Source organism: Condylura cristata, unplaced genomic scaffold, assembly GCF_000260355.1.
Source record: "Condylura cristata isolate star-nosed mole 26May11 unplaced genomic scaffold, ConCri1.0 scaffold00029, whole genome shotgun sequence".
Lineage (NCBI taxonomy): Eukaryota > Metazoa > Chordata > Mammalia > Eulipotyphla > Talpidae > Condylura > Condylura cristata.
Window position 1 is genome coordinate 14,490,288 of NW_004567130.1, and position 27,726 is coordinate 14,518,013.

The 27,726-nt window shown below is 48.1% G+C and overlaps 1 protein-coding gene across 1 annotated transcript in view; it reads left to right on the forward strand.

The window, feature by feature from the left end:
- KSR2 (kinase suppressor of ras 2) overlaps nt 1-27,726 on the forward strand; it is a 339,253-nt gene that overhangs the window by 129,521 nt on the left and 182,006 nt on the right. The window contains exon 4 of the mRNA XM_012730806.1: nt 13,092-13,605. Coding sequence (XP_012586260.1) covers nt 13,092-13,605 — 514 coding nt within the window. The remainder of the gene's footprint in view (nt 1-13,091; nt 13,606-27,726) is intronic.

Sequence of the window (27,726 nt, forward strand, 5' to 3'; positions counted from 1 at the left end):
CACAATGCATAAAATGTATCATTATGTTGCTTTGTTTACGTGCAGATATAATAATTTACCTAAATTAATACCATGCAATGTGTCAATTATGTCTCATTTTTAAAAAATGCTAAAATGAGATAGTAGAGTTAAATGTCTAGTATATCTTCTGGAGCAAAGTAGCTACTTGAAAATGTTTGGCTTCCTTATTAACCTTTGATAATAAGTGATCCAGAAGTTCCTGCTGTAATGTGAGAGGACTTAATCCAGAAATTCTTGCGAGACACTAGGGTGCAGATCCTGTTGGCAAGAAGCTGACCTGGGCTTCCAGGAGTAGCTGCTTTGTGGGAAGGGCTCAGTCATTTGGCTGTGGGTGTGCTCTGGTAACGTGTCTGGAGAGGTATGAACCTTTCTCTAGACCACATACAGAACTCTAAACCAAGGTTACTGCAAAAAAGAAGTTACAAAGAGAAAAACAGTGCTCAATACATATTCGTGGGATGACAGCTCTAGAGTGGTGCTTTTTCCTACAGGCATCAGGCTGCCCTCCTGGGCCAGTGGCCAGGAATGGGGCATTGTTAACCGGGGGCATCTGAATTGCTAATCTCCAGACATCTTTGGTTTCATCTCAGCCTGCTTTTTATCAATTTAAAGGTTTAATTATTCTTTAGACCTGGTGGGCTATTTTTAGTTTTGCATTCGTTCACTGTCTCTGGGATCAGCATCATCTTCCTTCAGAAATAATCCTTTGGAAACATTCTCAGCCTGACGTTTGAACCCCGGTGGCAGGAGGGGTGCCAGGAAAGGTTAACGGCACCTACAGAATCCATTTGGGTTGTGGCCTCCTTCATCTCAAGCCAGCAAGTACTTACTGTTACGGACTGAGATGGCGTGGGCTTCCCCCACGGCCTCAACACAGAATGTTCCGACTCGCTATCCATGACTTGACAGGTTATTCACACATACAAAAGTATCAATGAGCTATTTTACTTGTTTTCCTCATGCCAGCTTTTTATAAACTGGTCCGTAGGGTTTAAGTTCTATGTGCTTGGAAGAATCACTTGCCTTGTAGTTACAAGTGTCTCGTACATGATGGGTGTTGAGTCAAACTAGTCACATAGGTGCCCGCTGGAAGGGAGCGCAAGTAAAATGGCAGCCGCAGGGAGAGCTCTGTGGGCTGACCAGCTGCTCACAAGGTGCTTTATTTCCATGAATTCTCAAGAGCAGCCTATGCATCTGGCATTTTTACCCTTCTCAGTGGTGCATGCTGGAGCTCAGAGAGGTCATGCAATTTATACAGCTAGCAAGAGGCAGAACTGGGATTCAAACCCAGCAGGGTCTCACTGTCTTTTGGCAAGGAGTTAGCTCAGGAGGTGCTATATCTAGCTCGCTTGGAAAAGAAATGCCCAGGAGGTGTCTGCTCTGGGTAAGCGGGTAAGAAAGGATAATACAATTTGCCTAACACTCTTGTTTTGGAAGCATCCGGTTTCTCTCTGCATCCGCGTCAAGAATATGTGGGTAACCTGAACTAATTTGCCTCTGCCTCACCAGCGCCACGCTTCGCTTCACCAGTACGGGTTCTGCAGAGGAAATCAGGGCAGAGGCCAACCCCACCAAGTGGGCACAGCAAGGGAAAAGACAGATTGGGAAAACCCACTCCCCAAGTCACTTGTCTGGAGATAAAAATAGAGTGCTTTGCAGTCTGTAAGGTCATCTGTGCTATTTTCAGCTTTCTTGAATTTGCCAACACAGGAGGTTAGAAAACTAATATAATGCCTGTCACTCAAAGGGAGGCAGAGAAATGGAGTAAGAGAGAGTTCTGGAGTTAGAAGAGCTGGAGGTCATCCTTCTATCATGTGCTTCTCCCGGAGTGCAGTCTCCTGTTGCGTCCCTGGGAGCTGGTCTGAGCCCAGTGAGCCTTCCTGGCGTCTCACCTCATCCTGCTCAGACTGTGGGGCAGCTCCTCTTTCTGCAGTGAGCGGTGGGGAGGGAAGGCACAGCGATTTCTCAGGGGACATAAAGCCACGGGGAGGTTGAACCCAGCTAAGGATCCCTCCCTTCCCACACTCTTTGGTTGCCAAGACTTTCCTTCCCAAGCCCTCATCAGTCCTGGGCATCCGTGGGGCATGGACAGAATTCTGACGGTGAGAGGGCATTTTCCAACTCATTTCTTCTGTGAGTTCGGGATGGGTGGTACAAAAAATAGTGTCAATCATGTAGTTAGAATTGGTGAGTGTTCATGAATTAATTCATTCAAATATTTATTGAAGAAACTTATCCACGCAGACAAAAAAAAATTATTTGTTCATTTTTTCCCCAGATTGACTGAGTTATAATTGAACAAATAACCTTGGTTACATTTTAGGTGTACAGTGTGATGAGTTGTTGTGTGTAGGTGCTGTGTATTTGTTTATTGCCAAGCATTGTGTCACATCCTAGGAAATACAGTGGGTGAAAGTTACCAGTCTTTACCTTCTTCCAGCCTGTATTCCAGCATGGATGACAGATGATAACTGATTAAACATAAATACTGTCAATCCCATCATTCTTGATTCTCTCTACATATTTTTAAATATTTATCTATTTATGCTTACAGAACTGGGGCCAGAGGTGTGGTGGGTGAGAGGGTTCACCAGAGACAGAATGGGGAGCAGAACAGGCAGAACTACTGAAATACTCTGCTGAGGGGAGCAGTGGGCGGGTCAGGAGAGATCTTCCACGCCATGTGGGTCACCTCCCTGGCCAGGGATTGAACTCATGCTGCAGTGGCTTTGGAGAGCTTCATAATGTGGTGCTTTAACCCGCTGTACCACCAGGGAGGGCCCTTGATTCTATATTTACAGATTCTCTCACTTGCTAATTTATTTGTAATGCCCACATCAATACTTGCATAAGCAGAACGCTAAAAATGGGAGCCCGGTGCTGACGTTCTTAGTGGAGGCTGATCCAGGCAACACTGCTTTTTTGCTTCAGCTCATTCTGTAAACTAGTGTCCTTTTTGTGGTCTTAAACTGAGTGCCACCTTCTTCATCACTTTTGTGCTTTGTGCCTTTGTTTCACGGTTGAAAAATGAGCCCGTTTATAGTGCTCAAGTGTTTTCTGGTGTTTTTGAGTGCAAGAAGTTACAATGTGCCTGACAGAGAAAATGTGTTAAGCTTTGCTCAGGCACAAGGTCCAGGGCTGTTCCGGTGAACAGTTGCTAACAAGTCAACAACCTACATATGAAGTAAGGAGTCTCCCAACAGAAGCGCCCACGAATCAAGGCTCCAAATGACCAAGCTGAGGGGCCTGTGACCTGAGGCTTGAAAGAACCTAAGTCGTTACTTCCACCCGGAGGGTGGCTCAGTGTTCACGCCGCTTCATAGATTATAATGACCGTGGATCTAGATTTCCTAGACTTGCAGTGGGATTTTATCCTGATCAACCCAGAAGACATTGAAAATGTAAGTAAAAAATACATCCCCAATTGACCAAACATCGGAGTTCAGCCCTGCTCACCTTCAATAGGCTCAGAATACTTGCTTAGCCTCCAGTTGGGCAAAACCGTCGAGCAAAATCTATTTTATAATAAAATATTGAGTAGCTCAATGTCTGAATATTGTACTGAGAGCAAAAAACAGTCTGTGGAGCATGGGTTGCAGGGCTGGCTGGGGGAGCGCATCGTAGGGTATGTTGCTAGCCAAGGGAAAGAAGCAAAACTCAAAATTCAAAGTACAGTTTTCCTGAATGTGTGTGGTTTTGAACCATCAGAAAGGCGAAGAAGTGTAAGTTGAATCAAGTTCATAGGCCTAACGTAAGTCAAGGAAGCCCCGTATTCGCGACCATTCGTTACTTCTCCAAGGCGGCCAGGAACACTGAACCCGTGAGCACTGTGGAAATACGGAGTTAGGTTCCTCCAAGCCGCGGGTCACTCGCCCGTCAGCTCGGCCCCTCAGAACCTTGTTCCGGGTGCGCTTCTGTTGAGAGACTCCTCACTTAATGTATAGATTGTTGATCGGTAGGCAGCGAGTTCACGGGGAACAGCAGCCCTTGTACCTGAATAAAGCTTAACGAACATTTTCTCTGTCGGACACATCCCAGTATCTCAGAAACCCATGAAGGCACGTCAGCCCTTAATCCAGGGATTGTTTTAGACAGTGAAATCACTGGCAGTAAGGCGAGAAAAATGATAAAAAATGTGGCACTGTGGGCAGACTGCTATGTGTAATGAGAATCAACTGTCTGTGGAAAAGTTTCCAGCGAGCGGTGAGGGCCGTGAGGAAGATGAAGTGGCGGGAGGCGGAGGAGAGGAGTAAGCAGGGTGGGCGGTGACTGGAGCGGGGTGGTGCGCGCTTGGCATGGCGGGAGGCGCCGTGGGCATGCGCAGTGCTGCGCGGCCCAGCGATGCTGGTGGCCGGGCCTGCGCCGGCTGCGCTGTGGCGCTCGTGGTCTCGGCACTGCGGCGTCCAGCCCTGGAGCCGGTTTCCCCGGGCAATGAAGATATGCTTGGCACGGGTGTCAGGATGGTGTCCAGGGTGTTCGCACCCTAACCACAAGATTCTCTGGGAGGAGTTTTGTTGAATATTCTCAAGGTAGATGTTGTTGTGGTATTAACCAAGAAGGACATTTTTTTTTTTTCTGTTAAAAAAGTGTCCAACAGATCGTGGCACTTGCTCTCTTCATTTTGCAGGATGGAAGTAGATCAAGCCCAATTTTAACTGTACTCAACAGTTACAACACCAAAGACTGTAAAAAAATATTCACACAGTGGAGGGAAAAGAATACGGTGTTTGGAGGTGGCTGGAATGGAACCTTCTAACTGGGTGGACCTAGGGATTTCTGAAGCCCAGTTTTTCCATCTGAAAAAACAGGCTGATAATAATGTATCCCCTGGGTGCAGTGAGGGTTAAGCCAGATATGCCTCATGTCCTATAGAAGCCAAAAGAATGTGCTTCCAGCTCAGACCTCCAGCTTTGGGTTTTGGTTTTGGGCAAGTACTTCCATTTTTTCCTGAAACCTTCATTTCCTTGCCAACCCTAGGGGGTTGTTGGGAGAATTAAAATGAAGTAAGGTACAAGGAGGGGAGTGAAGAATGATGCAGTCCTGGCTCACAGTGAACATTCAATAAGGTTAGCTATGGCCATTATTAAAAACGTCTTGTTAAACAAATACTCATTAGGATAACAAAAATAATACTGATAACAATAATATAGAAGTAACAAGAGTTAGCTAGAATGTGAGAAATGAGAACTGTTCCCCCCACCCCTATACTGCCGATGGGGGACGTGAAATGGTTCTGGTACAGTGAAAAACAGTTTGGTGCTTTTTCAGCAGGTTAAACACAGAATCACCATATGACCCAGCCATTTCATTCCTACTAATAATACCTGGAACAATTAAATACAGATGTTAAAAATGTGTATATAAATGTTCAAATCAGCACTGTTCTTAATAGTCAAAAGGTAGAAATAACCTAAATGTCCACCAGTTGATGGTGAATAAACAAGGCGTGATCTGGCCACATGATGGAATATTACTGAGCCATGAAAAGGATCGAAGTACTGATTCACACTACTACAACACATGGACCTTGAAAAAATATTGCAAAAGAAAATAAACTAGTTGATTACCTACATATGAATTATTCATAACAGATAAATCCATAGAGACAGAAATTAGATGATCCTGGGGGAAAAGGGAATGGGAAATGACTGTTTCCTGGATATGAGATCTTCTTTTGGGGTGGTGAAAATACTCTGTAATTTGAGCAGCAACAACCTTGTGAATATTCTAAATGTCAGTGAATTCTGCACTTAAAAGTAGCTACAGTTAATTTCACCTTCATTAAAAGAATAAGAAGCAAAAGAGTTTTGTTAGAACAGAAAAAGCTACCTTAAAGTTAATGATTGGAGGTCAGTCTTATTAGATCTCCTGGTGGGGCATAAAATCACAAGTGCCTTATAAAGCAGGACCTGGGGAGCATTACAGAGCCAGAGTCCAAGTCCCCTGCCCTGTCCCATCTCCCAGATGACCAGCACAGAGCAGGGTCAGCCCATTAGTTTGGTTCTACTTAGGGGCATCCTGGGGTGAGGAGAGGGCCCAGCGGGACCCATGCTTGGAGGGCGGCCAAGATCATTAGTGAAGTCCTAGATTGAGATTCTTGACAATGTTGAGTTGCTTTAGCAACTGTGTGATTTTCATTTGTCCTTCTTTGCTGCTTTTTTGCAAGTACAAATGAGAAACTCAAAAATTCTTCCTGGATTTCAGATTTTACTTTTCATGGATTGTAGTTAAAAGGAGCATCATAGCCGACTTTTGGAGGGTCAGAAAGAGGTGTGTGAAATGCTTCAGCTTTTCAAGGACTTCTTGGCTGGGTGTCTCATTTCCTATGGGGTCCAGAGAGGTGCAGACCCAAATCAGAAGCCCCACTCCTCCATCGAGTAGCTGTGTGATTTTGGATAACTCAGCCCCTCAGGCCACCGACCCCCGCCCCCATTTCTTCCATTGTAAAATAGACATAACAACAGATGGTTGTTATGTAAAGCTAAAATAACAGTTCTTTGTAAGGATAAAATGAAGGAACACATGGAAAATATTTACAATATAAGCTGGCACCTAGTAGGTGCTCAAGAAATGGTAACTGTTATTACTGCCAATAATAATTGTTTTGTGACTTTTCTTTTATTAACGACTACAGTCAAACACTTGTAACCAGTGTTTACGAGTTCTGTTTCTTGCCACAGTTACCAGAATTAGAGTAAAAACAATTTTTTGCTTGTTTCAGTCCTAATGTGTGTGTGTGTGTGTGTGTGTGTGTGTATATATATATTCAAGGCATATAGATTTTTTAATCTTTTTATTTTAATAGTTTATTTTTACATCATTTTGTGCCTTTTTCCATCGCAGTTGTAATCCCTGTCGTCAGTCCTAATATATTTTAACCATCATCTAAAAGTTCTATTACAAGGATTAACTGACAAATACTTTCAGATCTTCACAACAGTCACAAGCAGTGGAGAGTCTGGACTGCGGCCTCCTTGCCAGTTCTGCCTCTGCAGGCCTGGGGCATGCGCGTGCTGATGCGGGTGTTGAGGTTCAGTTTGCCTGTTTTAACGGTGTAACCGGGCAGGACAAAGGAGCTAGGCACTGGCCCAGACTTTCAGAAATCACTTTCTCCCAGGAGAATGGCTTTGATTTCTTAGTCCCTTATCGGAGAATGTCAAAAGAAACCCCTCTCCACCTTGAAATGTCTTTAATCAATCCTCAGGCCTTTCATTTCTTAAAACCTATTCCCTTCTCCCCACCCATTTCAAGACTAGAAATAAAATGATTTTCCAGAAGCGGATGACAAGATAGTAAGGGCTGCGATTAATAACCCCAGAGCGCCTTGCTACCACACCTTCCCTATTTAAAATGAAAAATTACCTTTTTCCCTTAGACTTTATTAAAAAGGAGATCAAAAGAGAGCAGGGAGGGGCGGTGATGCAGCCCATCAACCAGCCGCTTCCGAGGCTTCGGCAGAGACGAGCCGAACGCCTGACCCTGAGAGCTAGCGGTCTGGAGAATGAGATGAAGCGTTTGCTGCTTCACCCCCAAATTTCTGATTTTGCATTGTTGAGGTACATAGGAAGGGAACTTGATGGAGAAGGGGATAAAGATTTTCTTCCTGTCTTCTCATCTCTTAGACTTTGAAACAAATTTAGGACAGGGCTTCTGGGAGTGGGGGGAGTAGCGACTCAGTGTCCCCTTAACCGTGTGTGTGTGTGTGTGTGTAGGAAGGGTAGACTGTGGCTCCCAGTGGCTCCCAACTCAGCGTCAGGATGCTGTTGAGGGGTACAGTTCAACCACGGTGGGGGAGGGGGCCCTGTGGCTTTTGATCCTAAGGGTTTACTCTCTGAAGGGGATGGCACCTGGCAGAACTAGGGGTATGTGCACAAACTCGAGACACTTTAGTTCTTTAATCCTCACCAGCATCACTGGGAATAGATGGTTTAGTTTCCATTTTTTCACTAACATTTATGCATCATTGGCTGTGTACTAAATACCTGGTCTTTTTCAACCTTCAGAGTTATTCCAGACGAAAGCTCTGAGGTTATTCCCATTTTATAGCTGGAGAAACCAGTGAGGCCTGGTAGGGCCAAGTACATGTCTAAGCACCCCATCGCAATGTCTGTGGTTCTGCACATCGCAAAACCTCCTACTTCCTTGCTTGAGGCTTCCTTTCAATTAATTCCTGTTTACTTTATTTTATTTTGGCTCAGAAAGCATCTTCCAAATGCATTGGTATCGCTCCTCCTTCTGAGGGAGCCAGGCGGTGGGAGACGTGACTGGCTCCCCCTCCCCACACCTGTAATTCAAGGTCAGAGCATGTCTGTTCTGGAGACTCAGGGATCAGAGAGGAGAAGAGACAGGCGAAAGTGATTAAATCACGCCCTGTCTTTGTGAGAACTAGAAGTCGAAGGTGAGTCTGACACTCTTGGGTAAGCTTGGGAGGTTTTAGAATGCCAGGATCAATCCTCTCAGGCTAGAGAAATACCTTCTTCCTGAGGAGCAGTTCCCGGATTCTGGGGAGAAGCAGCAGCTGCATCCCAGGCAGGCATCGCCTCCGAATGTCCTGGAGGAAGCTCAGACGCGGCTCTGTGACGCCGTCTCTCTCTGTTGCCTTCTCCTGTGTCCCTATGCTTGGTGCCACAGCCACCCTGTGGCCCAGGCTGGAAATGAGGACGTCAGCCTTGCCTGAGTGTGGTGGTTGAGAGTGTGGGGCCAAACTCCAGCTGTCCTCCCTGGCCGGATGACTTCGAGCAAGTCACGTAACCTCTCTGTGCCTCCGTTTCCTCATCTGTAAAATGGCGTCCATTTTGCCCGGTTCCTAAGGTCATTGTGTGGTTACCGAATTTGACACAAGTAATTTACTCGAAACAATGGTGGAAGGAATAAAGTTCACCATGAGTATTAGCCACTTTTTCCTCCTTCCTGGGATTTATGCCCAGTCAGTTCACGTGCCTCCCCATCTTTGGTTCTGCCACACCCGACCTAACCCAGGTCCTCGTCATCTCCCGTCCTTCAGCAACTTGGGATGGGCTCCTGCTGCTACCTTGACCTATCTGGTCCTTGCTCCATAGCAAAACCGGCTACAGCTTCCACACACTCGCCGGTCATGTCTCTCCCTATGCAGAGCTTCCCCTAGAGGTTGTAACATTCCCCTGAGCAGATCCCGTGGTTGTCCCATTTCACAGGCAATTCAGCAAAGACTCATTGAGGCCAGAAGGCCAGATGAATGCCATCTGTGGGGTCCCCCAGATGGTGAGTGGGGGGCCAGAATCAAGGCCACAGCATGTGATCCCAGAGCTGGCTCTTTGAGTCTCCAGGCTAATGTATATGTACATTTAAGAACAGATATCAGCGTGATCGTGACTTGGGTAGATTGTTCTGGCAAAGTGTGGAAGGATTGAAAAGGGGGGCTTTTATCAGAAATGAGCCCGCACTCCTGCACCTGTGGTCATCTGGCGTTCAGGTGACGGTCCAGCTCTGTGTCTCAGACGCTCCTGTATCTTGGTTAGGAGGTGGACAGGTCTTGGGCACGGAGTCCTGGTTTCTGGGTCCCATCTCTGTGGTCACCTTAGACACATCTTCAGTGCCGCACATCCATTTCCTTATCTACAAAGTGGAGATGAAAAGGGCCCTTTGAGTGCTGGTGGAGGGTGAGTGAAGCGTGCGTACATTTGGGGGGTGGGGGCAATGTACTCCTGCAGTTATAGAGACACATCGACAACAGACAAATTCATTTTAAAAAGAAATTGTTCCTTTGCAGCCAGAACTATCAAAATGAAATATAATGTAAAACAGCCCCAAGAGAAGTGGAGAAAGCAGATGATAAGCCATTAAGTAAGGTCTTGTGGCATTTCTTTTAAAAAATCTACAGAAACCACTGAGCAGACTGCACAGCCAAAGTCAGCAGGGATGGTGGTGAGGCCCTGGAACAATATTGCCTTTACCCTGATCTCAGTGTCCTAATTTTTCTATAATGAATATGTAATAACGAAATGAGTTGTTTCAATTAAAACTGCGGCAGTGAGTCACTGTTCTTGATGCCACTCAGTCAACTGTCACATACCCTGTAAATGAGCTCCCGTTATGGCCGTTAGGTAATAATCATTGTCACTGAGGCGGCCACGGGTTGGAATTCATTTCTGCGCCAAATCTCCTTTCTTGGTCCGCTCGATCGCCTTCTGCCGGGTCCTGCTTTTTCATCCACTGACCCAGGCTGACTTCTCTCCATCTTGGCGGCTACCACCAGAGTCGGCACCAACACCACCTCTTCCCTGCAGGCCTGCATTCCCTCGAGCTGGCTCCCCTGTCCAGGACGCCGTCAGTCTGAGTAGATCTCAACCCTCAGTGGCTTCCCACTGGCCTTGGTATAAAATCCACAGTGAGCTGGTTCCACCCGCCCGGGGAAATGTCCCTTCCTTGTTCCTGCAGCCTCTTGGTCATTACACCCTGTGCATGCTGTCTTCAAGAAGGTCCCAAAAGAGGGGCTGGGGAAGCACCTGTCCTGAGTTAGATGTTTCTGGAGTCTGTACTTGGTAATCACTCGCTTCCTATGCTTTTACTTCTCCCACCCTGGAAGATAAAGAAAGGCCGAACATTGTCCCTCGGAGTCCGAAAGCTTAGACCAGATTGGTTTTTGTATGGCCCATATAACAAATGCATGAAAAATGCTCGTGCATGATCGGATTATTGATTTTGATTAAGCTCCTGCCAGGGCTGAAAACCTCAAGTTGCATTCATGACAACGGGAGTTATGAAAATGCCTTTGTTTAGTTTAAATAGACAAATTATCATAAGACAAAAAAGGCAAACCGCTGCCTTTTTCCTGCTTTTGTCCTGAGGTCCTCTTCCCCGGACCCCTGCCTGCCATTTAATGGTTCATTCCCTTTTTCTGGCAGAGTCCTATTCCCGGGTTTGTATTACCATGCGACATTTAAAAAAAAAGATTTATTTTTATTTATTTATGCATGCAAGAACTGGGGTGTAGGCCAGAGGGACAGGAGGTGAGAGGATTCACCAGAGTCAGAGCGGGGAGCAGAACAGGTGGAGCTACTGAAACACACTGCTGAGGGGAGCAGCAGAAGAGACAGGAGAGGCCTGTTGTGCCATGTGGGTCAGCTTCCCGGCCGGGGGTTGAACTCAACAGGGCTGATACCTTAACCCCTGTGCCATCAGGGAGGCCCTGCCACCCTGCCAGTGTGCTTTATTACATCATTCTGTTTGTGTCCCTGCCACCACAGACAACTACCTGGAGCCTGTCAAGTGTGTTTTCTCGTCTATCATGTCTCTCCTTCAGGATGTGAGTCCAGGGGATCAGGGCTGGCCTGCTTGTGGTCTCTTGTGTTCCTTCTAGGCACAGTGCCTGGCACATTCAGAAAGTGCATGCTGGATGCTTGCATGGATGAGCACAGGCTTTGGTAGCCTTGGAGGCTACCCCGAGGGAGCGGCTCAGGGAGTGGCCAGGGGTGGCCGTGCCTCCCACAGAATTTACATATTTTACATGGGGTGGGGTGAGGGGAAGTGTTATCCTGGGGATAACATTCTTTAAATCCCCTTGAAACTGCTGGACCCTTTGAAGGCTCAAAAGGCAAGAAATAGGCCTTTGCTTTTCTGAACATCTGAACTGTGGGCCTCTCAACCACAGAGTGGAGGTCACCACAAGCAGCCGCACAGTCTCCCCGTTCTCCTCTGGGAGGGGCCAGGTGGGTGTGGATTATTTTTTTTAACTATTATGTCTTTAGAATTATAACGCTTACTGACTTCCATGAACAATTTTGTAATTCCTTTCATGAATGTATATTTTTTGTCTCTCCATCCAGGTTGTAAACTCTGCGGAAGCACAGATAATACCTTTTTATTTTAGGTTTTAATTTAAAAAATATTTCCTGCTCTACCATCTCTTGTCCCTAGGTCCCTTCCTGTCCCTCTTAACCTCAGAGCCCCCGCTGTGCTTATTGATGTCCAGTAGAATTTTGGAAGTGCTGTACTGGTTAAATTGCCTACTATGAAAATGCCCAATATTTGTTGGTTATGGTACTGACTTGCTTCACTGCATATACTTTTCTCAGATCCCTTCAAGTTGCATTTCATCTGGTGTGGTTGAATTTATGCGCTTGAGTTTATATTGGTCCGTGGCTGAGGTCCGCTGTAGGGGTTATGTGTTGTAATCTGTATCTGGTGCTCTGTTGGGGGCAGTGGTGACTTCTCTTCCCCCCACCAGCTATGCAAAAGCAGAGTGTTCTATGACCACTTTTGTAAGCTGAAATGGTATAATTTGAAGCAGAATTCTCACTCATCTAAATGGGAAAAAGTTTGAGCTTTCCCAGGCCAGAAAATAATCAACCAAACAATAGTAGACCAAGATGTTGACGCCAGGCCACGCTATTAAAATGTTTATTACAGAATTTAGGACTGCAGCCTAGGGCTCACCAGCCCAAGAAGCTGCCCTTTGGAGTTGCCTGGGGTGGGAGGCGTAAACTCAAAAAAAAAAAGCTAGATTTGCACTCGGGCTTCTTTATGCAAATCAGGCTATAAGGCAGTGCAGTTTTGATTGGTGGAAATTTCGTCCCCAGTGATTGGCCACTTTTCCAATCCTGGGCGGGCCTTGGGTGGGGGTGACGTCTGCTGCGTCTGGGCCCCAGTGGACACGCGCGCGGCCTGCGCGGGCCCCACGCTCTGCCCCTCGGCGGCCTCCCCGCGCGCTTTGCTTTTCGCCCACACCTGGGATGGCTCCGTTCTTGTTTTTCTTACATTGCTACTATTGGTAAGTAAAATCCAAACTAGCGCCCAGGCTGTATAAGTACACAGCCGCTGTACAATCGTCCCCGGGAAGGAGCTTGGGCTTGCTGGAGTGTGGGTGGTGCCCGTTGCTTCTAGAACCTTCGCTGTTGCAGAACAAACAGGTACTAAGGTAGGAACTGCCCAAAGTGAAGCAGCACCTAGCTGGAACATCCGAAACGTGTGTGTGTGTGTGCGCGGTGTGTCTGTTGGTGGGGGGGGAGGGGCGCGTATGCAAAGCAGTGCGCCCCCCTGGAGCGCCCCCTTTCTCCTGGCTGACCCCTGTCTCTGCTCCTTGTTCCTACCAGGAGGCAACCTTTCCAAACAAGACTGGACCATCCAGTGGCCCACCACCGAGACGGGGAAGGAGAACAACCCCGTGTGCCCCCCGGAGCCGACCCCCTGGATCCGCACCCACCTCTCCCAGAGCCCCAGGGTGCAGGCCAAGTGCGCCCAGCACTTCTGTCACGCCAGCCCCGCCCCCGGGGCCCCCGCGTACACCCACGTGGACAGGCTGACCGTGGACGCTTACCCGGGTCTCTGCCCGCCGCCGCCCCTGGAGTCGGGCCACCGCTCCCTGCCCCCGTCCCCCCGGCAGCGGCACGCGGTCCGCACCCCGCCGCGGACCCCCAATATCGTCACTACCGTGACCCCGCCAGGCACGCCGCCTATGAGGAGGAAGAATAAGCTGAAGCCCCCGGGAACCCCGCCGCCCTCTTCCCGGAAGCTGATCCACTTGATCCCAGGCTTCACGGCCCTGCACCGGAGCAAGTCCCACGAGTTCCAGCTGGGCCACCGCGTGGACGAGGCGCATACGCCCAAGTGAGTGCTCGCGCGCGGGCGTGGGGGGCAGGCGGGCCCCGGGCAGCGAGGGGCGCCCGGCGTGCCCCTGCCTAGCTGAATAAAGTGAGGGCGCCGGAGAAAACGCATCAAGAGGAATATTCTAGAAATGAGCCTTTTGCACACTGAGTACTGGAGAGGAGTATCTACCAGTAATAGCCAGGGGCCAGGTCTGCTTCTCTTGCCACACGGCCGGTTCCGGTCTTTCTGTGCTGTATGTGGCTGCTTCCCTGTCACCATGGCTGAATTCGGGGGGGGGGGGCGGGGGAGGAGGAAGATGCCCACACGGCCCTTTACAGGAGACGTTGCCGCCGCAGCCTGGCTCGTGGCTCCCCTTGCAGTAGGAACAGCAGACTCCCTGTGCCATCTCTGTTTCCCAGTAGCCGCATGAACACGCGTTATTTTCATTCTCGGTGCCGTTTAACCCAGTTCATCTGTTAATCATGTTAATCAGTTCAACACAGAATCAGTTAGCAGCAGCGCGTGCAGGCCCATGGGGTTGCTCGGGGAGTGGGGAAACGGGCTAGCGGCAGAGGGTAGGTCATGCAAGGTTACAGCCGGGAGAAGCTTGTCAGTGCGTGAGGGCCCCTGGGAGGGAGAAACCTACGCTTTTAAAAAGTTGCAGAAGTGCAAACTTTGTTCCAAAGAGTCACAGTTAACAAAACTCTGGCTTAGGCATAGAGGATGAAGCGAGTCAATGTCATGTTGTTGCGAGGCTTCCACAGTTTAAACTGGGGCCTGTTGTATGTGCCCCATCTTCTGTGGGAGCTGCTTGCCCCGATTGCGGGCCTGAGAGACTTTGCCACGTGGCCCGTTCTCTGTCAGATGCTTTTCAGATGGGAGTTGGGTTTGATTTCCATGGTTTTGTGAGAACCAGAGGACGGGTGGTGCTGTTGAGCCAAGACAAGGCTGTGGGGGGAGGTTACGGGAAGGTGGAAGCAACCTTTGCCACGTGGACCTTGCGTGCCACACACGGGGCCTCGCACCCACTCCCTGTGCCCACCAGAGTGAGGTGGGAGAGTGGAGGCTCAGCCTGCGGCTCCGATCGCAGGGGAGGCCGCCCCTCCTTTCCCTGGCTTTTTAGGGCTATAATGAACACGTTGGGTAAGTTTAAGGTGGACAGCGTGATGGCTCATGTCAGTGTGCAGCGATGATCTAATACATGTATGTACCTGAATGATTGCCATGATAAAGTTGATTAACCACATGAAGTCCTTACTGGCATAGTTAGCCTGCGTGCGCCTGCGTGAGTGCGTCTGCGTGTGCTGAGAGCATTAGAGGTCAGCTCTTAGAAGTTTCAAGTCTACGGTACAGCATTGTTGACTGTCGTCACCGAACTTGACGTTAAGTGGCTAGAACTAGAGGTTTATGCCCTGTGCCCAACGTCTCCCCATCCCCCCAGCCTCAGGTAACCACCCCTGTGCTCCCCCGTGTGTGAGCTGGGGAGTGTGCATATGAGCAGTATCAGACCAGCTGTCTCTGCCTGTCTGACTTAGTTCTCATAGTACAGGATAGCATAACACCCTTACGCTCTTCCATGTTGTCACAGATGACAGGAGCCCCTTCTTTTATATGGCTGAATAATATTCCACGTGTACATGTACCTGTGAATCTTTCAGCCCATCAGTGAATCAATCACGTTTTCCTTATTTGTTCATCCACCCTTCCATGGCTTTCATGTCATGGTTACTGTGAACGGAGCGCAGTGAACATGGGGCATAGACACCTTGATAGTCACAGGTTTACTTTCTTCGGCTGCATTCTTAGAGGAGGATTACTGGCTCGTGGAGTAGTTCCATTTTTAATTTTTGAGAAATCTGCACATTGTTTTCTGTCATGGCTATACCAGTTTTTAGTCCCACCAACAGTGCAGTCGGGGTCCATTTTCTCCATATTCTCCAACACTTGATACTGCTTTTAGCTCTTCTCGCCTGTGGGAAGTGATACCACACTGTGGTTTTGATTTGTGATGTCAAATGCTTTCTCATGTACCTGTTGGCCTTGTATCTCTTAGAGATTTGTTCAAGTCTTCTGCCTAGTTAAAAATCTGATTATTTTTTATCTTTGAGTTCTGTGAGTTCCTGTATATTTTGGATGTTTGCTCCATATCCGAGATGGTTTGTGGATATTTTCTCCCATTCTATATAGGATGTTTCTTCTTTTTTGATGTGGTACCACTTAACTGACTTTTGCTCTGTTGATTTTATTTTTGGTGTCATATCCACAATCATGTTGCCAAGGCCAATGTGAAGGAGCTTTTCCTATGTTTTCTAAGAATTCTACAATTTCATGTCAGACACTTAAGATTTCAATCCATTTTGATATCATTTTTGTGAGTGGATCAATTTCCTTCTTTTACATGTGAATGTCATTTCTTCAACACTCCTTATTGGGAAGATTTTTTTCCTCATTGAATATTCTGGCTTCCCAAATGTTAGCAATGTTAATAGACTGTACATGCATGGACTAATGTCTGGGCTTGTGATTTATTTCATTGGCTTATGTGTTTTTTTGCCGATACCTACTTTGCATGTGAGCCTTTCCTGAAACCTGAATGACTTACTCTATCCAGATAAGACTAAATTACCCACTTCAAGTTCTTCCAAGTTGAGTCAGGTACCTTGGTTTTCTTGTTTTTGAAATTGCATCTCAGAATTCAGGTAAGTTCAGCTTTGTCCTTCAGAATTCTTAATTCTTCTGTCCACATGAGTGAGCTCAAAAGGGACAGTACATCCCTGAGGTGTTGAGGTTCGTGGCAAGGAACCGGTAGGCGAGAGTTCAGCGGCCACTTAGTGTGGATGATGCCGTGAGACCAGTTGGACCTGAACTGTGCACCAGATCCTCGGGGGCGTTGGGACACGTGCACTTTGGACATTAAACAAATTCAAGACTGGTGGTGGGCGAGAGCAGGGAGAAATTCGTTCGACCAGGTTGACAAAGGAAGGATTTCTCGAGATTGAGCACACACACACACACACACACACACACATTCATTCTCTCTCTCTCCCATTCCTATAAGTAGACAAAACAGCAGCCAACATTTACCTTGGTCTGCCAAGAAATAGCCCCGTGTCCTGGGATTCCACCAGGGATCCCTGAGTCTTCGCTTTCTCCTCAGAGAACCAAAGGTATTGGAATACATTTGCTTTGAATTTGTGGTGGTACTTGTAGACCACGGCATCCGTTTAATGGGCTGTACCAGCCTTAAAAAGTAGATTGGCCTGGACTAGGTCTTACTGGCATGCATTGTAGTGAGCTGGCTTGTAGTGAGGGAGGCAAAGTATTGGTTTTGTGAAAGTTGTTCAGATCTGTCAGTGCATACCTGCACCTGTTTTTGACCCTAAAATAAACCCTGTCAGGAGTGGGTAGCCAGGTAGGAGAAGTCAACCTCCCTCCTCCCCCTCACCAGTGTAGCAAAGGCACTTAAGAGTTATTGGGCTTATTATGGTTTCCCTTGTCTGCTTCCGTATCTATTTCTCTCTCTTTCAGCTTTATCCTACTGCTGGATATAGTTGTTTGTTACTCGTGTGTGGTTTTAAGTCTTTTCTTTATTTCCTCTTAACAAGATAAAGCAGAATTTCAGAACTCACAGGTCTTTCTGAACAGACCTGAATCTTCCAAAACCATTGTTGGTTCCTGTGAGTTCACAAGCATTGGTGGAGCTTGCATCGGAGAAGTATATGTTTTAGCCCCATTTTCCTTAACACACTCAGGCTCACCCACTTGGTGTTTACTGCTTGGCTGCTTGGCTTTTAGTCCTGCCCCTGGTAGGGTCTCAGGGACCTTTTTAGAAAGAGTTTGGTGAGAAAATACTAGCTGTGGGAAACCTGGCGTCTCCATTGGGAGCTTGCGGTCCAGGTACGTTGGAAAGTCTCAACCGTGGTGACTGGGATTTACTTGTCAAACCACCTCTCCTGCTTTGTACTCACTCTAAAAGCCTTTTTTGCTTTGTTCTGTTTCTTTTCATATTTTTGCATTTAAGTGTGTGGTGTTTACCTCTACAAGGCTACTAGAACACACACACGCACATACACACCCCTATAGATAGGAAAAATGCTTTGTTTCCACCTGGTAAAAGTAATGCTTTTTATCATAAAATGCTTTTATATTATATGTATGATAAAGAAACTTGCATATTTTGGACCTAAGCTGTGAGGCCACACACACACTAATATATGCATACTCATACACATGCACAAACACACACTCACTTACACTCAGCCTTCCCTGTCAGCAGCTTGTACATCTGTGGATGGAAAATAGTTTGACTAACTTGATTGCATCTGAATATCGACAGATTTTTGTCATTATTCCCTAAACAATACAGTGCAACAATGGTGGACATAGTGTTTACATTATATTAGGTACTGTAAGTCATCTAGGATGATTTAAACTATATGGGAGGATGTGTGTAGATTTTATGCAAATCCTATAGTATTTTATATAAAGGACTTACACACCTGCAGAGTTCGGTTTGGTATCCTCTGTGGACACAGAGCACAAATGTATTACACACAGAGAAAGAATATACATTCTCAGCAGGGGTGAAATCACTCCCAAGGAGGTAAAAATTGGTTTTGCGGAGAGGAAGGCAAAAAAAAAAAACAAAAAACAAAAACAAACCCAACAACAACCCAACCCCTTGGTAATACAGTAATCTGTGGTCCCCTAAAGAGCGACAGCCAATAACAGACAGTTTTTCTGTTCAGATTACGAGAAAGCATATTGAAACCACTCCTTTGAGGTCATGAAAGTCACAAAGACCAGAAAAGCTGAGAGGCACTGACCAGGTCCTATGCCTAGATCCTACAGATGGTTAGGCCTAGACATTGGGGCTTATCAAGAGTCTCCTGGTGTCCTTCCTGGCTTGTCTTTATCTCCCAGCTTCTTGGCCGTACTTGGTCCAGGGAGACCCACATAAGTTCCTTACAAGCAGCCATTTGGGAAAGGAAGAGGGAGTGCAGTCTCAGGGATTCTGGTCACCCGGTCTCAGTCCTGGGCCCCACGGCCCTGGTGATGGAAGAAAGGAGAACCTAATGATTTCTAAGTGTGTGATGAGTTGTCTTCAGATCCCCAGCTTGTCTGCCCGCCATGCAAATGACCGGCTCTCTGTCAGAACATCTGAGAGGATAAACTGGGTTGTGAAAATGGAATGCATTTTAAATGCGTTGGAGAAATTCAGTATCCAAAAGGAATTCTCCAGTAAACCTCCCTTTCTCCTGCTTCTGCAAAACCTTTTAAATACAATTTTTTATTACAGTTGTGTTTTAATTGCAGAAGTCATTTCCACCAACATCTTTACTTTGAAAATGCAGAAATATAAAGTGTAAGCATTAGTGGTCAAAGCCCCCCTTCTCATTGCCGTAGACAGTGACAGATTTGCTCTTACTACTCTGACTGGGATCTTCGCGTACGTGTGCATGTATAATGTACCTGCTTCTCCTTCATCACAGGCCACACTGTATGTCTCGGCTCATGCCACTTGCCTTTGTTACTCCTGCATTATTGTGCATTATATTTCGTTTATGACTTTCTCACACTTTATTCCTTCCAGAAATTCTGTGCTCCCCAAAGCACATTTTGAACATTCATTTGCTCATGTCTTTGCTCTCAGACCTTTCTATTGTTGAGGTGTGAAGACATGGTACTCCCGCCCTTCTGGGGAGTGCATGGGAACCCTCAGCTGGCCCAGTGGTCAGGGAACCAGGCTGGGCAAGGGCCACAGTCCACAGGCCCTTCGTTATGACACTTTTGTGCCTCACCTGTGCTGGAGCATGGTAGCTTGGATGAGAACAGGCTTAGCTTAACGGATTCATGATCTAAATAAGATTTCAAGCAGGTTCTTTTGTTTTATTTTAGAAAATTAATTATGTGCCAGTGCTCAGACTCACTGACATACACCTACTGATCACAGCTAATCATTGCAAGGAACTCGAAGGCTATTTACCAGGACAGGCGTGGAGTGATTGGTGTGTGAATAATGGTCTATTCATTCAGAGAAGAAGGTTTCTCCTACGGGGCTCCTTTTAGGACTGAGCACTCAGACACCTGTGTGGACAGGTGGACACCTGTGAGGAGGTGGAGCCTCAACAGGTGCCCGTGTGGGTCCTCAGGGCTGCCTCTTCCTTGTCCTCCTCCAGGTGCTGGCAGCTGGGGGCCAGGGGTTGAGTCAACATCAGGCAGGTGTGGGAAGCATCTTGGCGGAGGAGGTCAAGGTCGTCCAGGGTCCCTGCGGGGGAGGCGTCCAGTTCTAACACTCCCGCTGTCATGGATGCCCAGGCTGAGGGCCCTCAAGTTCATGCCCAGTCGTGCCATCTGCCAGTGGAGCCTGTTCTACCCTGAGCGGTGTGGCTCTGCTAACGCAGTCAAATTCCCCCTTGGCAGCGTTGAGAGGATCCGACCTAGAAAGTCAGTGCGGTCAGATTCCCATGTGGGAGGTAAAAGGTCCTGTTTGCCCTTTTCCTCCAGCTTCTCTTAAAAGTGCTGGCAGTGTGGACTTGTAACCCGTTCATGCCGAATTTCTTCTTCTTTTGAGTCAGTGAAGCCTTCGCGTGGCCTCGTGTAACTAACGTGAAAAGCCCGGCACCGTGTCTCGGAAGCCTGGAGCTCTGGGATCCAGTGAGAGTTTCAAAATAGGAATGATTTCCAGTTTCAGACCCTGAGAGCTCCACATGAATTGCAGTTTGAGGTCTTTGCAGATGGTATTCCCAGGCCTCCTGTTGGGCAAGAATTTCTTTCTTAATCTCAGATTCTCACAGACCGAAATCTAAGTGCAGAGGAGAGTTTGGGTCTCCGATCTAGAATCGGTTCTCTGCACACACACACAGGTCCTTTCTTTGAATGTTCCCATCTCTCTCTCAGGATTGATGGTTAAAGGTGGGTGGAGGGGACCCCAGGACTGTAAGGGCCTCCCTGGTGGCCTAGGGGTTTAGCGTCAGCACTGTCACCCCTAGGGCCTGTGTTCACGCCCCAGACAGGAGCTAATCCACACAGGATGCAGCAGACCTCTCCTGTCTTCCCGCTGCTCCCCTCAGCAGTGTATTCCAGTGGAGCTGCCTGTTCTGCTCCCCACTCTGTCTCTGGTGCATACTCTCGCCTCCTGACCCTTGTACCTCTGGCCTGCACCCCACTTCTTTTATACAAAAATTTTTAAAGAAAGTTCATGTAGGAAGGACACATGTTGCACACCAACATGCAGGCCATGGCCGTTGTCTGGACTCTAGTTGGGATCTTCCTTTTTCTCCAAGTGCGTCCAGTCAGAGCCTGATTTTTGAGGGAACCCAGACTAAGGAATCAAGGTAATCATTAAAATACTCACATCAGCTCTATACACAGCTGTGTGGACATCTTTTCCCTAAATTACAAGGTTTATTGATTGAGTGTTGTTATAATCACATGAATGCTAACTGTCATGCATTGAAAGCTTATTGTATATTGTCACTCTGTGTGTTTCATTTAACCCTCAGACACCCCACTCTACAGGCAAGGAAATTGGATTTAACAGAAATCATGTGTTGTCCAAACTCATTCCAACTAATTAGGTAGGAGATTTGGGGTTCAGTCTCACCCAAAGTCCATGACAGCATTTGGGGATGGGGTGGGTAAGGATGGAAGTCTGGAGTCAAGTGGCCTGGGTTTGCATCCTGAGCTTACCACTTCCTGGATGTGTGGCCCCAGGAAAGTTGATCACCCTCTCTGAGTTTTGGTTTTTCTCACCTATGTAATGGACTCATAACCACAGTGAGTTCACAGTGTTGTTGGGAGATTTAATGTGTGTCAAGTGCTAGAACAGTGCCTGACACATAGTAGGACCTAAGAAAGCACTGTGCATCGTCACTGTTTAAAAATTAGCCTTCAACAACAACAACCACAACAACAACCTCGGTTGTAGTGGATTTACTGCGGAGAATATTCAAGTGGTGCCACTGGGGGTGGTGGGCACTAATGGGATCTGAGAGAACCCCGTTGACTTTAAGGTACTTCAGGTCTAGTTTGCAAAGACGTGACATTTACACTCAGTGTTACAGTCACCTGCCTCTGGGCGCAGAGCTTGTTTGTATAACTTCATTATTGTAGATAGTGCTGCAATGAAATTTATGCAAGGCTCATATCCCCTTCTGAATTAAATCCTTTGGGTAGATGCTTAGGCATAGAATTACTGGGTCATCTCGTCCATCTATTTTTGGTATTTTTGAGAACTCCCCCTCATTTTCCAGAGTCTAGTTTCAGAGATAGGTATTTTTCATGGACCCTGATAGAACTTCAGAATCCTTCTCAACACAGTACTCTGGGAAAGTCACTGTTGGCCTGTCAAATCTGGACTGTTCTATCAGTCTGTTTTCCATTCCTGTCCAGAGCCCTTTATACTACTGATCAGAGCAAATGGTTCTTTTTTGGATGGGGATGTGACTTAGAGTGTGAAAGGAAGATAAGAGATAGCTGGGGGGGGGGAGTGCCATTCTTCAGCTGCTAAGCATTTCGTAGCTATCATTATAGGGCCCCCTGTGGTTTTAGTGGTGCAGTGATTACCCCAAATCATCCAGAAATGTCGTCCTGCAGGCCGCTTGTTTATGCAAACCCAAGGCTGCTTCCCCAAGTGGAGTGGTGCTTTTCAGGCCTGGCACGTTGATGCATAATTATAGCTATTGTTATTAACACGATAAATGGGGGGGCACTAGAACTAGACCCAGGATGGGGGTCCTGGGAATAAAAACCCATTTTGTATGCAGGAAGCTGCAGGGCTTCCTGAGGGACTTCATTTGTTGAGGGGAGTTAATGGCCCTTTTCTCTCTCTATCCAGTGACTGTTGAGTTTCTGCTTCTCTCTCCTCTTTGCTGTGCCACTGGCAGGCGCCAGCATTCCGGAGAGAACGCCACGCGCTTGCCAGGTTAAACGCCCGTCTGTTCTCTAGAGGGCAGTGCCATTTCTGACAAGAGAGAGAGAAGGCGCTGCTCTCAGTCTCGGTTTCTGACCTCTTTGATAGAATTTGAAATGAACCTTTTTATGTGATAAATGGGAGACACAGAACTTCCATCCGGGGCCAGCTTCTCCACGATGCTTTGGCTCCAGATGGCAACTCGAGTCCTAGGAAGGCAACTGCCCAGCACTTCAATTTAAGATGATGGTGGCCAGGGTAGAGGAGCGAGACCAGCGTTGTGGTAGCGTCGCACTGAGGTGGCAGCGAGCCAGCCTTTGGGGGCCAAGGCAGAGGCTAGCAGTAAGATCGGGGGCAGCTGAGACCCCAGAAATGCATCCAGACCTGGAGGCCATGACGGAGAAGCCATTCAAGGCCAAGGGTGTGGCCTCAGCACGCCAGGTGTAAGTGGCCGTGCTTCATGAGGCTGCCCGTGTGTCCCCGCGGGCTGAGGGCTTGTCTTGTTCCACCCTGGAGGCATCTGCCCCCCGACACCCCTGTCTGATACCCCTGTGTGGCACAGGGGAGTGTTGGATGTTTGAGTGTCGCTCATTCTCAGTCTTGCATTTTGCCTACTGGGTACCCAGTCCTGCCGGTTTTCCTGGTGACCCACTGGTTCCTGTTGGCTCCAGAACTCACAGTTGAGCTGCTGGGAATGCTAAATGAGCAGATGGAAATGGTTACGCGTGCTGGGCAGGCAGAGCCCCAGGAGGGACGCAACAGGAGGTCTCCCGCAGCACTTAACTATGGCAAGTTTGGCTTCCAGGTGTCAGTCCAGTAGCTCCGAGTCCCTCCCTGTGTTCCCTTAAGTGATTCTTTCAGGTGCGCGGCGCCTTCCAGGACACGGAGGGGTGGCTCTGGGCACGTGCGAGCAGAGGTCCCCGGCAGGCTCCGCCATGTGCTCCCGGTGGCTCCCCGCCCAGTCTAGTGCTGCCCTTCCCCACACGTGTCGCCTCTGAGGGACATTAATTTAAAACTGTATTATTCAGCGGTTACTGCCTCGCTACCAGCAGTGACCTTACCACCCTTTTTCTGCTCCCCTTAGGCTGGAGGCATTTATTTACTTGAAGTCATAGAAGAAGGCTAAAACGATTAACAACTCTTGAGGCCTCCATGGGGGCCCCTGCCAGCATGGCCCAGGCCTGGAAGCTGTCAGTGCCCGCTAGCTTAACCTTCGAGAGTGATCTTCAGGAAGCTGCCAAGTCCTCTTTCCATACCCAGTTGTCTTTCGGGATCATAATTTGCGCATTTGAGAGGGGGCCTGTCTGCCCATCGGCTGAGTCAGGCTCAGGCCTCAGGTTTGACCCCGAATCGGGGTGTGCCTGGGAGTGGAGATGCAGGTGTGCTGGGAAATCACCTATTCACACCTGAAATTGGTACTTTCCAAGATGTCGGAACTGAAACTATTTTGTTTTTAGCTGTTTCAGGGGGAATACCTAAGAACACGCCCTCTGCCCAGGGAAGATATGGAGCTATTTTCTTCCATCCTTTTTTTTTTTAAAGATGTATTTATGCATACAGAACTGGGGTACAGGCCAGGGGTGCAGGGGTGAGAGGATTCTCCAGAGACAGAGTGGGGAGCAGAACCGGCAGATCTACTGAAGTACACTGGGGAGCAGCGGGTGAGACAGCAGAGGTCTGCCACACCATGTGGGTCACTCCCCTGGACAGGGAACTTGATCCTCTCCTCCTTCCTGCCTCTTCCTAAACATTCTGTTAGCATACTGTAGGAATACATTAGCATAATAATAGACAATTTTTGCATCCTTGCCATGCTATGGGAATGTGGCTAAATGTTTTAATATATGTAGTATAACACCCACTAGGTAGGTATCTTAAGTATCACCATCTCTCTCTCGTCATAGGGGAGACTAAGAAATCGAGCTATGAGCCAATTCACCTAGGATCACATCTTTTTTCTTGAATTGGCCAGCTGTGAACTCTGGCACACCACTTGGTTTTGTTAATAAAATTTCATCGACACAGTCACCTGTTCATTAACATATCGTCTGTGATTGTTTTCATGCCACTAAGGCAGAGCTGAGTAGTTGCAATAGACCAGAGTCAGCAGAACCTGACTTAGTTCCTATAGGGCCCTTTTAGGAAATGTTTGCAGACCCCTGTCTTTAGTTGATGAGTAGCCAGTGTGATACAAATCTGAACCAGAGGCTGGACTCGTGACTGCATGTGCATGGGCTGTTTTTATTGTTGCTCTTTCCATGCCTGTCACTTGTTCATCCAGCAGGTTCATCCTTACTGTTGTCCAGACTCTTGGATACTGAGTTCTGTGAGAGTAGGGGATCCTGTCTTAATTCATCTTTTACTTATGTGCTTAATGAGCATTGTTAAGAGTCAAGGAATATTTTGTTGGATGGTTGAATGGGTCATTGAGTGGAGGGTGAGTGATAGATGGAGGATGGATGATGAATGAATGGGTGGAGGGTGCATGGATGAATGACCAGGTGGGCAGTTTTCCCAGTACAGTTCCTGCACAGCTTTGAACTCACTCCTCCCAAATCCCAGTGTGGTTCTCTCCCCATTAGAGTGAATATGAGAGACGTGCCCAAGGAGAGCCCCTGTCTGCTTTCCTCTGTAAGGTGGGAGCAGAGGTGAGAGTGCCGCCCAGCTGAAGACATTGCCCTCGTGGGCTTCAGCCCCGGGCCTGGGGGAGCACCCGCTGGTGCCTGAGATGTTCTTCACCATTCTGTTTGAAAAGTGCGTTAGCATTGCTCTTGCCCAGATGTCAGCTTCTGAGCACCTCAGACACAAGCACAGTCCCATGTGTGAACTTGCGGGGGCTCTCCCCTAGAAGGAGAGGTGGGCGCCCTTTTTCCCATCAGCAGAATTCCAGGCAGAGCCAAAAGCAGTGTTCCTCAACTTGATCATCTTGGACAAAATGTGCATATCGTTGAGTTTGGATTCAACAGTCCTTGAAAGTGGATGCTGCTCCCCGCATTTCACGAAAGGAATCATATTTCCTCTTGAGGGACACTTCCTTTCCTGCATCCATCTCTTACACTATTTAGCATTTCCCCCACTTTTCCAGTAAGGAGCGACGTGCAGAGAGCCCAGGTGAGACGCAGCCTCTGCACTGGAGCCAGCCTGATGCCAGATTGACTCTGTTAAGTTTAGGAGTAAAAGAGGCTTAAGAACGCGTGACCCGGGAGTCGGAAAACAGTGAAGACACAAAACCTGTTGGGTGTGGCCTCTCGCACATTTGCAGGTGCCCCCAGCCTGGCCTAGTCATGGGTGGTGGTGCATAAAAGGAGACTTTGGCCTCGGGCACTGCTTCCTGCCTTGGGCTCCTCACCAGTCTGCAGCTCGTTCAGGCCGAACCCCCAACATGGCATGAAGCGAGAGCCGATGCCCCCTGGGCAGTGGAGGCTGCAGGGCTGTCACCTGGCTGGCTCATGCTTTATGGTGCTGCTCACCAGCCACTGTGTTATGAGTTTTCTCACCTGCCCACTTAGGTTTCCAAGAATATTCCTGAAGTGTGGGGAGCCTTGGGGCTCTCTGGGAACCAGAGGGGCCTCTCAGAAGTTAATGTTCCATTCCAGGTTATAATGGACAGCAGCTGGGATGTCTGCCTGGACCAATTTTCTTTGAGTATTTCGGGGAACTTGGCCTCCAGTGCAGAATTTGGGAGTTTACTTAACCGTGGTGAGCACAGGTGTGACAGATGACAAACTGGCGGGGCCAGTCCGCTGTTGCGAGCTGGGACCCTCCCCGTCCCTTCCTTCACTATCTCTGATCTCTGTGAAAGGGCAGTATGACCCCTCCCCCACTGTCCTTTCTCTTCAGTCCCTTGGTTTATAGGCTGTAAAGTTGAGAATTTATGTGCAACTAAAAGAGCCAAAATTTTTTTTAATGAATAATATGTTTATTTTTACATCATTTTGTGCATTTTCCCATCTCAGTTGCCATCCCCGTGGGCTTCCCATCACCAGATCACCCATGTGCCATCACCCCAGTCCAGTGCGTTTCCCTCCCCCAAATGTTTCTGATCCCACCCCCCACTGCACCCCTGTCAGATGTCCTTGCGCTCCTCTCCGGACTGTCCCCTCCCAAGAAGACAGTCTCCCTCTTGCTGTGGTCAGCCGGCTTGGCTCTTAGCAAGGTGATGGCACGGAGCCAGGCATGCCCTACGTCCGGCTCCCTTCGTGTTGCGTCTGAGGTGGCCGCCAGCGTACGGCCTTCTGGCTGGGTCTTCCTCCATGTAGCACTTCTGGGCACCTCAGCTTGTTCCGTCATTCTGCGCTGCTGCTTGCCTCGGGCCTCTGCAGCAAGGCACCGCACATTCAGGGCTGAAAATGACAGAGATACCTGATCTCACTATTCTCAGCCAAGGTCCTCTGATGGCTCTAGGAAGGACCTTCCTTGCTCTGTCCAGCTTCTGGGGCTCCCGGAAATTCTCAGTGCTGCTGGCTGGTAGCTGCTTCGTCCCAGCCTCTGCCCCTGTTTACTCACGGCTTCCTCCCTCTGGGCCATTTCCCTAGGGCCCTTTGTAATCTGGCAAAACCTGCTGAGACCTTATTTCCAAAGTAGGTTATGAGCACAGGTCTTGGGGTTGAGGGGGAGGGCATCAGTATTGGCGTTCGAGGACACACCTGAGCCACCACACTCACATGGATGGATATTTTGGGGTGTTTCCAGTTTAGAGCTATTGCAAATATATCTGCAGTGACAATTCTGTGTGAGTGTTTGGTTTCCTGTTTGGTCAATATGTTTTCATTTCTCTTGGGTAAATACTTACAAGCTGCATTGCTAGGTCATAGTGTATGAACTTGTGTAATCGCAAGAAACCATCAGGCTGCCTTCATAGTCTGTGCATTTTACCCTCTGGGCAGTGCTGGAGAGGTCAGTGAACCAGGGCAGTGGTCTCCAGCCCGGGACAGCTTTGGCAATGCCCCCAGGAATTTCTGGTTGTCATGACTTGAGGGTGCTGCTAGCATCTGGCTCCTGGGAGAGGCCAGGAATGCCGATAGACTGGCAGGAAGTAGGGAACAGCCTCTGCCTTTACCCCAGTAAGGAATGGCCAGCCATCGTCAGGGTCGAGTCACAGCTGCCACAGAAGTCCTCTGACTTCTAATTGTGTTCGTTTAAATAGGTGTGAAGTCATCCAGCTTTTTATTTGAAGCTGCTTTCATTAGTAATCTATTGATTAGCATTTCCCTGATGATTAAAGATGT